This window comes from Kogia breviceps, chromosome 1 (genome assembly GCF_026419965.1).
Source record: "Kogia breviceps isolate mKogBre1 chromosome 1, mKogBre1 haplotype 1, whole genome shotgun sequence".
Lineage (NCBI taxonomy): Eukaryota > Metazoa > Chordata > Mammalia > Artiodactyla > Physeteridae > Kogia > Kogia breviceps.
Genome location: NC_081310.1, coordinates 178,102,795 through 178,119,011, shown reverse-complemented (window position 1 = coordinate 178,119,011; position 16,217 = coordinate 178,102,795). Strand labels below are relative to the sequence as shown.

At 40.4% G+C, this 16,217-nt stretch overlaps 2 protein-coding genes and 1 non-coding gene across 52 annotated transcripts in view; 1 reads left to right on the top strand and 2 right to left on the bottom strand.

Annotated features, from left to right (window-relative positions):
• TINAGL1 (tubulointerstitial nephritis antigen like 1) overlaps window positions 1-16,217 on the top strand; it is a 496,849-nt gene that overhangs the window by 10,575 nt on the left and 470,057 nt on the right. The window lies entirely within an intron of this gene.
• PUM1 (pumilio RNA binding family member 1) overlaps window positions 1-16,217 on the bottom strand; it is a 128,459-nt gene that overhangs the window by 14,023 nt on the left and 98,219 nt on the right. For 27 of the 50 annotated variants that reach the window (XM_067012786.1, XM_059037277.2, XM_067012972.1 and 24 more), the window contains 3 exons: window positions 7,130-7,397; window positions 5,657-5,786; window positions 3,688-3,822 (listed from right to left, as the gene is read on the bottom strand). In XM_067012786.1, the coding sequence (XP_066868887.1) occupies window positions 3,688-3,822; window positions 5,657-5,786; window positions 7,130-7,397 (533 nt within the window). The remainder of the gene's footprint in view (window positions 1-3,687; window positions 3,823-5,656; window positions 5,787-7,129; window positions 7,398-16,217) is intronic. The other 23 variants (XM_067012818.1, XM_067012937.1, XM_067012862.1 and 20 more) reach the window with 1 other exon arrangement.
• On the bottom strand, window positions 2,689-2,773 carry LOC131746963 (small nucleolar RNA SNORD103/SNORD85). Its single transcript, XR_009332719.1, has one exon. It is a non-coding gene; the product is annotated as a small nucleolar RNA SNORD103/SNORD85 (small nucleolar RNA).

Genomic DNA, 16,217 nt, shown 5'->3' with positions numbered 1-16,217 from the left:
CTCTTTTAAAAAAAAAAATTATTTATTTATTTTTGGCTGACTGCGTCTTTGCTGTTGCACGGAGGCTTTTTCTAGTTGCGGGGGGGGGGGCCTACTCTTCGTTGCAGTGCGCGGGTTTCTCATTGCAGTGGCTTCTTTTATTGTGGAGCACACAGGCTCAGTAGTTGTGGCTCGCGGGCTCTAGAGCACAGGCTCAGTAGTTGCGGCGCGTGGGCTTAATTGCTCCACAGCATGTGGGATCTTCCCAGACCAGGGCTCGAACCCGTGTCTCCTGCATTGGCAGGCGGATTCTTAACCACTGTGCCACCAGAGAAGCCCAATAATAACCAGTCTTAAGAAAAGTTCTCTAACTTGCAAAAGACCTCTCTGGGAGTCACCAAAAAAGTGCAGTCATCTTCAAATTATAAATGAGCCGATATCAAATCAACTACACTGTATTAGAGAATTTCACATACAATTCATGTTTTCACCATGAGAACCCTGTAAAGTACACATTACTAAAAATGATAGTAGTTAATCTAGAGTTTACTCTAGGCTAAGCAGACCTCTAAGTGCTTAACATGCTTTGACTCACAATCTGCCTCACAATCCTATGCAGTGGACACTATTACAGATGAGGAAATCAAGTCACAGACAAGTCAGCTGACTTGTTAAAAATCACAGACCTAGACTTGCTCCGATTCAAACCCAAGCAATCTGATTCCTGTGTGTGGCAAAACAGACCATGTCAGCAAACCACCTGTCAAATATTGCCCTGCACACCTTCCTCCACCCATATATGTGAATATATGAAGATATTGAGCCTGAGAGGGGTTAAGTAATGTAGTAAAACTACAGACAGTGATTGAATCAGAATTCTAGCCCGGTCTGTGGCTCCAAAATGATCTTCCCACCAGGCCAGACTGACTGCAACATCAGCTGGAGCAATACTCTCAGTTAATGAAAAGTGTCCAAACTCAGGGAAATACAGAAGACCAGGGACTTCCCTGGTGGCGCAGTGGTTAAGAATCTGCCTGCCAATGCAGAGGACATGGGTTTGAGCCCTGGTCTGGGAAGATCCCACATGCCGTGGAGCAAATAAGCCTGCACGCCACAACTACTGAGCCTGAGCTCTAGAGCCCACGAGCCACAACTACTGAACCTGAGCTCTAAAGCCCGCGAGCCACAACTACTGAAGCCCACGCACCTAGCGCCCGTGCTCTGAAACGAGAAGCCACTGCAATGAGAAGCCCGCACACCGCAAAGAAGAGTAGCCCCCGCTCGCCACAATTAGAGAAAGCCCGTGTGCAGCAGTGAACACCCAACGCAGCCAAAAATAAATAAATAAAATAATTTTTTTAAAAAAAGAGGCCAAACGATGAGTAAGTGACTCTGTGTGTGTGTGTGTGTGTGTGTGTGTGTGTATTTGTGTGTGTGTGTAGGTGCATTGGGATTTTGACTGGACCCCATCCCCCAACTTGCTGCCTCAGGTCTCAGGCATCCTTAAGCTGACCTGTACCACGGCTGGGCCCTGGTACTCGCTGCCCCATTTCCTTGCTATATACAATCTCTCTATATTAGTTCCACTGTGCTGACTCCATATTTATGGTAGAAGACTACAAGCCAGTTCACAATGGGGACGTTTGTGAATGCAGTGTCTTAAATCCCTGAGATATTAAACATGTCAAAGCAACTAAACGGTTTTCTAATTAAAGAAATTCAAGACTACAACGCCGGGGACTAAACAAGCAAAACACAAGAGACTCAGAAAAGTTTCCTGAAGCAATTAATCAAATGTCAGAAAAGAATAATTTATTACGGAAATATAATTATGGGAATGATAAATAGAGACGGATGCCTATATAGAGATAAACCGAAGGGACACTTCTAATAATCAAAATAAAGGGGAGGGGGCTTCCCTGAATATTTTCTTGAGCCCAAAGAGGTAAGAACTCCACTGGAGATGAGTTTATTTTAGCTAAAATACACTTACATCTGGAAAAGAGTAAATTATTCATAGCCAGAACAGTAGTTTAGACCCAGAACAAGAATCACAGAGAAACCAGACCAGGAAAAGATATGCAGGAAGAGCAGGTAGAAAGAACAATTGCCACGGGGAAAGGAAAGGGGGGTAAAAAAACTACTACAATGTAGCCATTGGATCAGAAAATCAAAAAAAAAAAAAAAGTAAAATCTGAAAAGCTGGAGACAAAATCAACAATTTATCGTAATCCTGGGAGAGGGCAAAGATGGGGAAAATACCTGGGAAACCATAATTTCCTGCTTGCTTTCAGTAAGCGGGCATTATGGTCAAGAGAGGAAAAAAAGTTCCATATTCAAATCAAACAAGAAAATTAAAGAGGAAAGATTCAGCCATCAAATTTTCATCCCTGAACATCCCAGGGAAAATTAAAACTGACAACAATCTGAACATTAAAAGAAAACAAACTAGTAGCTTCACCCCTGCTTCTAATTACTCACACACAGCACCCCTATTACTGCTGTATCTCCAGTACTGGCACTAAATGAATGAATTCCCAACATGCCGTGTGTCTCCAACATTCCCTCTGCCTTCACCAGCGTCTTGACATGCCTATCTGAGTCTCACGGCTTAAGGACTTTGGACTCCCCAGCCTTCAGCTGCCATTGCTGACACCAGCGCAGTGTTCTGTTGTGCTTTGTTTTGAACTGGAAGTGGTGGGTGCCTCGTCTGGCTCAGAACTTGAGTCCATAACAAAGATTCTCATTACTGAACTTTGTTCTCAGAGAGGGCAAGTGGCTCATCATTGCCAGACCACGGCCATCCCCTCCATCGAGAAGGGCTGAGTGAGTTCACAGCCCAAAGGCGGAGCGTTCAGATCAGCAGCACCTGAAGGCTCACGGCACTGCCTAGCGCAGACACAGTGTGGCACACCTGCCTGTAGGCTGGTCAGGCTTCCCGGGCCCCGTGGTCTGTGTGGGGCCCGTTGGACCTGCTGCATGACTGCTCTGAGGCCACTGGCCTCTTCACGTGCTTTCTGTGCCAGCTCCCACTCACAGCACCCAACAGTTCAGATTTCTGTCCCTTTTCCCCTACCTCCTCTGTAGCCCAGGACTTCTCCCCCTGCAAAGCCTCCCCTCAAAGCCTCGGGCACGTGCTCTCACGTCTCACCACTGCTTCCCGTCACCCTTCCCCACGCGTGCTCCATGGGCAGGGCTCAGTCTCGGCCATCTCTGTGATGACGTCTGGCACACAGTGGGCACCAGGTCAACGCTCCAGGCCAGGCGCCTGCCCTGGGCAGGTGCGCTCATTCAGTAAACAGTGGTGGAATGAATGAATAAGAGGGTGCAAGTGAAGAAAACTGGAAGGTGGGTTGGAAAAAAGTTTTGTCTGTTGAGGTGGTCAGTTCAGGTAGAAGAAAAGGACAACCTTACCTGCTTCAACTCTTGCCAAACAAAAAACCCACCTCTAAAATCACACCTACTAAAGACTAAGGTCTTGTCAAAGGGAAGAGTGTTTGAAACAACTGGTTTTAACATAAGACACTTGATCCACTATAAACTTACAAAATTAATTGCACGGTTCATGCCTGCCATGCACAGAAGGTAGCCACAAGCACCAAAGAAAGACTGTGAAAGAAAACTAAAGACTGACAAACTTACATGGTTCACTACATGTACCATGAAGAAACATCAAACACCAAGAGAAAAGTTAAAGGGGAAACTTACAATTACCTGCTGGTCTGAGGGAATAAACTCAAGAGCTTTCTGGATAACACGGCAGCCATACATCTGCAGTGCCAGTGACAGGACATGGCCTCGAATCCGTTCAGCCAAAGCCAGCTTCTGTTCAAGGCTGCCAAACTAGACATAATGTGTGGGTGAACACCATTACTTAGGTAGAAAGAAAGAAACCAGAGAAAGCAAAGCATTCATTATTCTGTATCAACCATTGGCATACCTCTTTTAGCCCTGTATTCTATGATAAACTAAACCTTTTGTTTAGAAAGCCTTTGTTTCTTCAAACCAGTTGTTATCAGCCTCTGATTATGAGGAACTCTTTTTAATGTTAAAAAACTTCTCAGATATCCAACTGGAGTAGTTTCACTACTAGTATCTGTTAAACAAATAGGCAATTCCTCAAAGCTGCCCTTAACTCATCAATACTATTAAATATACCTATATGTCCAAGAGCATTTACATTTATTCTTAAAACAACAGTACATGTGGAAGACACTGTTTATTAAGGCTTTAGACAATGTCTGGGGAAGATTCAAGAACTTCTTGCAACAAATCTACATCACTTCAGTTGTCTGAACCCCATAAGCTGAAAACGAGTTCTTCTTTCATCTCTATGAAGTTTAAGCCAAAGCACACATGCACACTGCTCTGAATACACTGTTCTATATTACTATAAGAATTGATAATGTCTATTTATACAAGTCAACAGAATAGGGAGAAAGTTAGTAAAATCAAGGGGTATGACAGCAGTGTTAAAACTCTTCCTAGAATGTTTCTCCATCCCTGGCTTTTTATTTTCATTTGAATAGCATGTGAGACTGGAAGAGACATTATGAATAAGGCTGCCCAACCCACTCATTTTCCATACAAAGGAACTGAAGTCCAGGGACATTCTCTAAGTCAGAGAAGTTCTCTAGCTTGTCCCCAAATCATACTGCTATAACCCACTGTTCATTCAGCCACCCCTAGCTGCATTAACCTCTGGAGCTGGAGATCTATTTTTATATCTGTGACAAAATGGCAGTAAAACGGCATTTGAAAGTCAAAATTACAAGAGTCGTGTTTATGTTGATTTCTTAATCCGTAGCTGGAGAATTCAGAGTCAAAGAACTTAGGTCTTTATGAGAAAAGCTGGGAAGATAGAGGCTGTGAGTGAGCCATTTTTTAAATCTTCACACAAACCAAACAAAATAAGATGTAAGAAGTTTACAAATTTTTGTTGGGGTGCAGGTAATGTGCAGAGTTGCAGCATTTCCCCCCCATACCGGATGTTTCATCTCAATGTTTCACTCCTTTCTGGATTTATAATGGGGTTGTTGATACCAGTACACCACAGCTACAATGGTTAGCAAAAAAATCCCTGCCTTTCTGACATTTTAGTTTAGAAGAGGAAATAGACATTAATCCAACAATCTCCTTAATCCTTTCCAAGGAAAATGATAACAAGAGTGGACATTATCCACATTAATGAAGGAACAATAAGTAACTAAGGCTGAAGGAACACCCAAGAAGCAGCATTTAACAATCCTCATGACTGTGGTTTATGATGAAAAACACCAGAGTTGGTATTCAAAGATAATTCTCTAGGAATCCATTTTAAAAAATCATTTTCAGAACTTTACTGTGGTCCTGCTAAAATTATCTTACAAGGATTTTTCCTCCAAAAATGACACTTTTAGTGAAACTATTTTAGCAATCAGAAATATTGTACAGGATCCTAAATGGGGAGAATGGGCCTACAAACACATTTCTAAAATACACTAGCATCATCTGCTTGGGTATTTAAATGATACACTACTGCTAATGAACTGGAGAAACATTTAAATGTGCTTCAAAAAGACCACTCACGCTTCATTTTGAGGACTGGAATGAAATTGCGATTCTAAAAACAGCTAATGAAAATCAAAAAGCTATGGAGACTGTCTAAAGTCAAAGGATAGAAAGAACAAAGGCTTACTTCAAAGAACTTCTGAATGACGTAATTTCCAAATACATCCACCATAAGCTGGTAAGCGGCCTGGAGGATTTCATTGAAGACGAGCTGGCGCTCAGCTGGTGTGGCACGCTCAAGTTTCAGCTGAATGAATCTGAAGTACATAGTAAAAAGGGCAATCACAGCATTTTAGGAAGACTTGGAAAGTATATCAAGATTAGCTCAATTTATATAATGTGTCAGTTCTGAAACTAAATGTATGTGTGTGCATATGCATATACACACACGCACAATAGTGTTATTTAAATAAATCACTTGAGCTCACTTCAAATTGAAGAATTACTGAAAAGGAAAAAAAAGTTATATTGTGAAGTATCCCCTAATTTAACTGAGCTTTTAGAAGTATATTTAAATTTTAGTATACTTCATTACAATAGGACATGCATTTATGTGTGGGATTGAGGGGGAGCTGAAAAGTGGGGGCAGGAAAAGAGAGAAGAGGGTGAAAGCAGGCACAACACAGGGAGAACTCTACCGGACTTTTTCTTTTAGGAACCAGTCCAGCATCAATAAACTCAAAGCCTATGGTCCTTATTATAGTCTTTAACTCACATTCATATGAAGCAGTACATATTTATTAATGATGTGGAACAGTTGTCATCTATGTGCAGTGTCTTTCTAAAGTAGTAGCTATTCAGTTTGCCTTTTTTAGCTCAGGTGACTATATCAGAAAAACCATGTTCTTCTCCCAACCTGGCCTTTAGGATCTAAATATGAGAAATCCTTGCCCAGCAGCAAGCTGGCAGAACTTAAAGAGGAGGTAGGTTCTTTGGGAGTTGTTTTGGTGGAACTGTCAGAGAGAAAGAAAGAGAAAGGGAGAGAGAAAGATGGATGGTGTCACCATAAACCTGCTTTTTCCTGAGGACCAGGGTCGCTTTCTGTGAAGCCCATTGGAACAGAGAGGGGTAATTAACCAAAGCTATATTCTGTGTTTTATAATAGCATCTTCGAACCTCTGTGCAGACTCTCACTTCTACAGAATGGAACAACAAAGAAAAGTGGTGGCACCACCTTACTCCTGAGCCCAGAGATCCAAATTTGCATGTGAATACTGTCTCTCTGAGAGTGAGATTCTTAATAGGGATTAAAGTAGCAAAAGTGTACACATGTCTTTGTGTTAGTGTTTCTGTATTTCTTAAACTGCAGACATTCTGGGAGGTTCTCATGAACAAAGGAACACCACACTAATCTTTCAGAAGGGTAAAAAGGTTTGTTTCAGCATGTGATCCAGATTACTAGATGGCTATTCTCAATCACTTGTATATCTGGGGACTCTCATAGCCACATCCCTCTGAAATAGGTAACAGGAAGCATACTACAAAGCAAACTTTGTTTCAGTTATTATATGGCAATTTACTTAACGTATACCTTATCTGAAGCATGGAATTTAAGGCATGAAGATTTCAGTTACCTTAAGTGGCAAAGCCAAGTCCTCACCTGGACCCATGCTGGTCTTGGGAAAACTCCATTATATGCCCAGCAATCTCCCGCAGTTGTAAATTGGGATACCGGTTATTTCGAAAATCTTCCAAAAGCCTGCTCCTGCCAGAGGGCATGACATCAGACATTCCATATCGCAAACGGGAAGAGGAAAAAAGGGTGCTGCTGGGGCTGAAGAGGCTGGAGGCGCTGCTTGCGCTGCGGTACTTGGCTTCAGCGCCTGGAGCAGCAGAGATGTATCTTCCACTGCCATTTGTGAGTCCTCCTGTTGGTTACAGAACAGGAGAACTCAAGACTCATTCTTAACGAACTCTGTTCAAGAGAGGAAAAAGCATCCTATACATGAAATCCTGCATCATCTCTGATTTCTTTTCAATTCTGCTGCTTTCGTGGTTAAGATTCAATTCTATTAGTGCCACGACTTTCATAAAGACAAACTCACCAAGCTGGAAGAAACCTTTTGCACAAAAATTGAGAGGGGAATGCTGTTAACTAACCATTGATAGGAGACTGCTAGCAATAATGGAGCAATGGTTAGTATAGCCTCCTTTATAGTAAATAAAATGATGAGGAAAGGTCCTGCTGTGTGAACCAGCACCTGAGCACCAGGATCAGAAAAGACAAAATGCACAGGGACTTCAGTGGTTTTCCACTCTGACCTCCGTGGAGATTTCCTGCCATCAGTGGATAATCCCCACTCCCATCTGAAACTCTCCCTTAAAAAAAAAAAAAAATCTGTTCGTTTTTTAGGGTACCCAGATTAGTCTGTTTTATATAGTGGACCTCCCAAAAAAGCTTTAAAGGCACGGTTTTGCCTCTAAATAGTAGTCTGAAAATCACTAAGGCAACCAAGGCCAAGGATTAGACATAAGGGATAGAAAAAAAGGGCGTGTGCTTTGAAATGGAAGGTTTTCCCGCTCTTCACCAGGAATGGGCAGCATCTAACTCCTTCTACTGGAACAGGGCCTGAAGTGATTGCAGTAGCAACAACTTTCAGGCTACCGATACTGCCGTTTTGACTGCTGACAAGGCAATAATCATTGTGAATCCGAGACACATACAACAGAGGTAAGACTGAAATGCCTATCAAAAGATAAAACAGAATTTTAAAATTATGAGTATATATTTTCAATTTTTTTTTTTTTACAATAGAGGGTTTCTTTTTAAACTTTAGATTGTACTATAAAAAGGATGTGAAGCCCTTTTTCTGTTTCTTTTCCCCCCATTCCTACATTGCAAAGTAGGTAAGAAATACCAGTTAAACCGCAAAGAGTGTAGGTAAATAACAATTCAGGAGCCATGAGAAAAGTCACCCAACATGAACTGCCTGTTAACTTCTACAGAGTTTTAATGAACGTCTGGTCTGGAGTTTAATGGCAGCTACAAAAAGATACTCAGCTTGGATTTCTCCACAGAATTCCAGGGCCCAGTTTCAAAGGTCTGGGTCTCAGTGAAAACAGTGGAACCGAAAGGAAATGGCTCAACGTTAAATTTTGTTTAAATAGATAAATAAAAATAAAAACTACTTGCTGAGCATTTGATTTGTCCTAGGCCAGGCTCTATGCTAGAAGTATTTCATATCCACCTTCTATCAAATTCTCACTGGCATTATGGAAAGGGAGTTTTAAATTCCCATTTATGTAACAGAAAATTAAGACCCAAAGAGGTGAAATGCTTGTCCAAAGAGGTGAAATGCTTGTCCAAAGACACAAAACCCCAAATTATCATGGCCAGAATCTGTCACTGCCCTTGCAACTACATGAGACTCATTTTCAGACTCAGTTATATAATTTTCTTTAAAGCAGCGGTCCCCAACCTTTTTGGTACCAGGGACAGGTTTCATGGAAGACGATTTTTCCACGGACGGGGCCGGGATGGGGGCGTGGGGGCGGGCAGGATGCTTCAGGTGGTGATGCAAGTGATGGGGAGGGATGGGGAGCGGCAGTTGAAGCTTCACTCGCTTTGCCCGCCGCTCACCTCCTGTGGTGCAGCCCGGTTCCTAATAGGCTGCCGACCCTGTGCTAAAGGACATTGTTTTTCTTGTCAAAATTCTGTATTTGTTAATCCAAAGGAAAACATTTCTTTAAGGAAAGGTGAGAGGAGGTTTATAAGAAAAGAGAATAGTAGCCATATGGCTGCTCTTTATTTCATTTCAAAAACAATTCTTTCTACCCTGGCTTGAGGTAGGGGACAAACAGGCAAAGAGGTGGTAATCGGGTAAGTCAGCAGGTACTGGGAGAGTGTGATAATAGCAAGTGGTTAAGAAGAAGGAACAGCATGAACGGACAAAGCTTTGAAAACCATTTAAAGGTTAAGAACCTGGTCACTAACAAAGGCACTTAGGGAAAAGTAACATATCAACAGAGAAACAAACTCTTAAAAGGCCTGACAAACACCCAAACTAACATGCAAGGTAGGAGACAACAGCGTTCTACCTACGGAATGTGTATCTCTCTAAATAAACTCTCTTTCACTTTAAAAAAATAAACATGGAAGGTGGCCAGGTCCGTGATGACAAGACTGAATGACAGGAACCAACCCTGAGCACTGCCCTACCCCTATACTTCCAGTTATACGAGCCAACAAATGCGCTTATTGTTTAAGCCACTATTAGTTGGATTTTCTGTTACTGTGGCCAAAAGCATACTGACTAATCCATAACATAAAGGGCTGGAGTGACTACTGGGTAGATTTATACACCCGCCCCCAAGTTTTGATTTTTGGCTTTGGTGTCCTTGGATGCCAGACAGGATACACAGACACACATATACACACACAGCTTTTATTATTGAGAAAGGAAGTATACTAATCTGAAATTTCTCCAGGTACTATATTATAAATGGCAAACTAACAGTCAACGGGAATATTTTGCTCAGGCCAAATAATTTTCTTTAAACATTAAACCAATGGTTAAAGTAAATTTTTGCTTAAAAATGTGGTTTTCTGGTTGTTTTTCAAAAGGTACCTGGCAAATAGTAGACCATCATTATTTGTGGACTGCAGCTCCTTTATATGGGGGATATGCAGAAAGGTGTTTTCCAGTTCACTACAGTTTACACACCTACATGTGCTAATACCCAAATTACTATCCCCTGGAGATGGGCCCTGAAAGTGTGTGAATTTTAACCCCATTTTAAAAGGAACATTTCATGTAGGCTCTTTAAGGGAGCCTCCTAGTGATTTCACAAAGTTTTTCTATAATATTTTGACGGTAGTGGATTTCATAGAGCTCTGTCCTATGACAACATTTCCACAGAAATCAAAGGCTTAAGTGTTTTGTATATGTGCAGGTTTCCTGCTCCACATGTAAGGAGTGTGGAAGTCACCATTCCACCCTAACAACAAGCAAAAAGCTGAAAAACCAACAATTCTTCTTAGATCCACAAGACAGAGGAAGACAGAGCAAACCACTGTCCCCAAGACTGGAGAGACAGACATACAGGTCATCACCGCTAACCAGACCAGGGACTCAAGTGGATACCACTGCTTGAACCAGTACCAGACTAGGAAAACCTGAACTGTAACTGACAAATTAAGAGGCTCAGTGTGGATGACCCTGAAATACACAACTCCAACCTATTCAAACTATCCTGTTCCACTAAAGGGAGGAGGAAAAAAACTAAGAAACACTTGTGAAGTTGACAGTCCAGAGGCAAAGGCTCACTAAAAGACTGAGACCTAATCATAGGTCTATAGAACATTTCCCCTCCCTCCACACCTCACCACCACATTACTAAAAACCTATTTACAGCAGTTCCTTTCGCTCGATGTACCAGGCATGGCTATCAAAGATAAACTGCAAGACATATCAAAAGGCAAAAAATAAAATTTGAAGAGTAAGAACACACATCAGGAACATACATGGCAGGGATGTTGAAATTATCAGACTGGGAATTTAAAACAATTATGATTAATATGCTAAGGGCTCTAAAGGATAAAGTAGACAGCATGCAAGAACAGACAGGCAATGTAAGCAGAGAGATGGAAATCCTAAGAAAGAACCAAACAGAAATATTAGAGACAAAAAACACTATAACCAAAACGAAGAATGCCTCTGACGGGCTTGTTAACAAACTGGACACAGATGAGGAAAGAATCTCTAAGCTAGAGGATCTATCAATAGATTCCTCAAAAACCAAAAAGGAAAGAGAACAAAGACTGGGGAAAAGCAAAATCCAAGGACTGTGGGACAACTACTATAAAGGTGTAACATACACATAACTGGAATACCAGAAGGAGAAGGAGGAGAGAAAGGAACAGAGGGAATATCTGGAACAATAATGACTCAGGATTTCTCTAATGCCAGACACCAAACAGCAGATCCAGAAAGTGCAGGGAACACCAAGCAAGATAAAGACCAAAAAAACTACTCCTCCAACTATCATTTTCAAACTATAGAAAATCAAAGATAAAGAAAAAATACTGAAAGAAGCCACAGGGGGGAAAACACCCCACCTACAGAGGAGCAAAGATAAGAATTACAGCCGACTTCTCCTCAAAAAGTATGCAAGCAAGAAGAGAAGACTGTAAGTTTTGAGAGGAAAAAACCCACCAACCTAGAATTCTGTATCCTGCAAAATTATCCTTCACAAGTGAAGGAGAAATAAAGACTTTCTCAGGCAAACAAAAATTGATGCAATTTGTTGCCAGTAGATGTGACTTGCACGAAATATCAAAAGAAGTTCTTCAGAGAGAAGTATAAATAATACAGGCCAGAAACTGATCTATATAATGAAAGGAAGAGCATCAAAAAAGGAATAAGTAAAATAAAAACTTTTATTTACCTTATTCTTCATTGATCTGACAACAGTTTGTTCAAATAATAGCAACAATGTATTCAATTATGTATGCTTATGTTTATATCATATACATATATATATACACACATATGCTTTATATAGCTGAAATGAATGACAGCAATGACACAAAGGATGGGAGGAAAAGGTTAAGATTATTTTATTATTTTAGGTCCTCACACTACATGTGAAGTCGTATAGTCTTATCTGAAAGTGGAACTGGATTAACTGTAAATGTATAATGATCCTAGGGCAACACTAAAAAAAAATTTTTAAAAAAGGAAGTAGTATAACTGATAGGTTAAGAAAGGGAATAAAATGGAATCATATAAAATGCTCAATTAAAACCACAAAAGGCAGAAAAAGAGCGGAAGACAGAAATAAAGAAAAAAAAGAAAACAACAGATATGGTAAATATTAACCCAACTATATCAATAATCACTTTGAATGTCAATGGTCTAAATGAACCAATTAAAGAGACTGTCAGAGTGGATCAAAAAATGTAATGCAGGGACTTCCCTGGTGGCGCAGTGGTTAAGAATCCACCTGCCAACACAGGGGACATGGGTTCGAGCCCTGGTCTGGGAAGATCCCACATGCCGCATAGCAACTAAGCCTGTGAGCCACTACTGAGCCTGCACTCTAGAGCCCGCAAGCCATGACTACTGAGCCCTTGTGTCACAACTACTGAAGCCCACGTGCCTAGAGCCTGTGCTCCGCAACAAGAGAAGCCACCGCAATGAAAAGCCCACACACCACAAGGAAGAGCAGCCCCCGCTCGCCACAACTAGAGAAAGCCTGTGCATAGCAACTAACACCCAACGCAGCCAAAAATAAATAAATAAAATAAATAAATTTATTTTAAAAAATGTAATCCAACTATATGCTGTCCACAAGAAACACTTTAAAAATAAAGACACATACAGATTAAAAGTAAATGGATGGACAAAAGTATACCATGATAAATTAAGATGTGCTTCAGTTACTTTATACAAAGGGTTTTCTAGTATTTCTAGCCATCTAGTATTCCATCCTCTTGCTATGTGGAATGTTTTCATTCATCTTGTTTTGCTTTCTGTACTCAGAGATTTAGTAGATGCCTAATGGGCAAAGCCCTGCCTTCTTTGCCGTTCAAAGAAAAATTCCAAAGGTCCCCAACATCTGGCTCTGTATTTATTACAGGCGGAGGCAATGCTGCTCACCAAAATGTTTATAAAATAAGTTCTCCCCAATCCACTCACTAATATCACAGCCAGGTAGCCCTAAATAAAAATAAGCCTAAGAGTAACTGTCTTTAGTGCGTAATACTGAATCCTAACTAAGTTAATTTTCTCATGGTTAGTTTTACAGATGACAAGTCACCTTCAGAGAACCAGGTGTCACAAAACACTACATTTCCATTTAGAACAGAGAAGTGCCTAAAGGGGCACACATGACTAGTAAACAACTGGAAATTAATACAGGTTACTGAACAATAAATTAGAAACAGCTACTGCAGTTCAGGCAGGCACAGAGAAAACCATTTTGTTTGATCTTTGCTTTTCTTAAAGAACTAAGGGCACATACAACCTTGAATTTAAAGGACAGGAAGAATTTATTTTAAGAAGATAGGAATTCTACCACGATGATAAAACTAAATGCTTGCAAGCAACAAACAATCCAAAACAAAACTAGAATTCCATTCAAGAAAAATAAAATATACATTAACTAGTTCAACAAAAGACATTTAAGACCTACATACTAAAAATTTCAAAACTTTGCTGGGGAAAACGGTGCGTGCAAAAAGATGAACCATCACCTCACACACAAAATTCATTCAAAATAGATCAAAGACTTTAAGAGCTAAAGCAATAAAATTTTTAGGACAAAACATAGGAGAAAATCTTTAAGACCTTGAGTTGGGCAAAGATTTCTATACCAGAAAGCATGATAAACTGGACCTCATCAAAATTAAAACTACTGCACTTCAAAAACAACCATTTAAAAATAAAAATAAATAAATAAAAATAAAAAGATGGGATTTCCCTGGCAGTCCAGTGGTTAAGACTCCACACTGTCACTGCAGGGGGTGCGGGTTCGATCCCTGGTTCAGGAAATAAGATCCCGCAGGCCATGCAGAGCAGCCCCCCCCAAAAAAATCCAAACAAAAACAAACAGAAAACCAAACCAAACAAAATAAAAGGGTAGCATAAAAATAAAAAGACAAGCAAAAGACCAAAAGAAAACATGTATATGCAAAACACGTATCTGATAAAGGAGTCATATCCAGAATATATAAACAACTCTTACAACTCTATAATAATAATGACAAACAACACACGTCCAAAAATGGGCAAAAAATATAAGCAGACATTTCACCAAAGGTAAACAAATGGTAATAAGCACATAAAAAGATGCTATACATTAGTCATTAGGGAAATGCAAATTAAAACCACAATGACATAACCATTTCAGGCCTCCTAGAATCGCTATATTATATAAGAAAAATAAGAACAAATGTTGGCGAGGATGTAAAGAAATTGGAATCCCTTGTACATTGCTGGTGGGAATGTAAATGATGCACCAAACTGGAAAACAGTTTGAGTTTCTCCAAAAGTTTAACATAAAACGTACATACAATTCAGCAATTCTACTCCTAGAGAAATGAAAAACTGTGTCCACAGAAAAACTTGCATGCAAATGTTCATAGCAGCATTATTTCTAATAGCCAAAAACTGTAACCAACAAACATCCTTCAACTGTGAGTAGTTAGACAAAACGTGGTATATATCCATAAAATGCAAGACAATTCAGCAATAAAACAGAACAAACTGCTGACACATACTACATCATGGATGACACCTCAAAAAACATTTGAAGATAAAGAAGGCAAACAAAAGACGTCACATACTATATGGCTGCATTTATATGAAATGTCCAGAAAAGCCAAATTTAAAAGCAGAAAGTAGGGAATTCCCTGGCGGTCCAGTGGTTAGAACTCCACGATGCCATTGCAGGGGGCACAGGTTCGATCCCGGGTCAGGGAACTGCAAGCCGCATGCAAGCACGCCCGCTCCCCCCTCCAAAAAAAAAAAACAAAAACAAAAAAACAAACAGGAAATAGATCAGTCATTGACTGGGACTAAGGGTGTGAATGGGGATTAACTGTAAATGGTCAAGAGGAATCTTACAGAGGGGATGAAAATATTACCAAACTGACTCATGCTAATAGTTGCACAATACAGAAAATTACTAAAAATCATTGAATTGTACACTTGAGATGGGTGAATTTCATGATGTGTAAGATACAACTCAATAAAGTTGTTTTTTAAAAACAGAAGTTTGGGGACTTCCCTGGTAGTGCAGTGGTTAAGAATCTGCCTGCCAATGCAGGGGACACAGGTTCAAGCCCTGGTCTGGGAAGATCCCTCATGCCACGGAGCAATCTAAGCCCGTGAGCCACAACTACTGAGCCTGCTCTCTAGAGCCCACGAGCCACAACAAGAAGCCCGTGCACCACAACGAAGAGTAGCCCCCGCTCACTGCAACTAGAGAAAGGCCGTGTGCAGCAACAAAGACCCAACACAGCCAAAAATAAATTAATTAATTTTTAAAAAGAAATAGAAGTTTGCTCTTTAAACAAGTAATGAAAAAGCATTGAAGAGTATACAGTAGGCACTCAACAAGTGATTGTTGAATAAATAATGAGAAAAATAACTATGCAGGCACTGATGTTTTTTAGAGTAGCCTAACACATGTCTGTCTACTGGGAGGAAGTGTGAAAATGCTATCACGGAGAAAAGATCCACACTGGGATAACAGAGATATAGGCTGGAGTGTGCACTCAAACACTTAACTAGCGATGGGGTATCATGAAAGTCATTAAACCATGCTGAGTTTAAGTTTCCCTGTGTAGAGCAGAGTTACTTGAGTATTTAACACAATGAATGAATGCTTACTTAGTATGGTTGTTAGTGATCCAAAAACTGATAGCCAGTGGCAGCAGTGTAGTATTAATAGTAGAAGCTATATTAGGAATGGCCCAATATACATTTGGTAAAGAAATGTTACATTTCCTTGGTGACAAATGGTAAATAGACTTATTGAGGTGATCACTTTGTAATGGTTAAGACTAAAGCATACACGAACCCTTTTCTCAAGGAAACAGACTGAGCTGAGGCAAAGCACTACCAGTCAAGACTACTACCAAATCAAATCAACTACCAATCAGTTTCTCAGGAATGGCATGTATGATTAACGTGGTACATGCAGCAATGGAAGTCCAATGGAAATACATACATCTAAAGTGC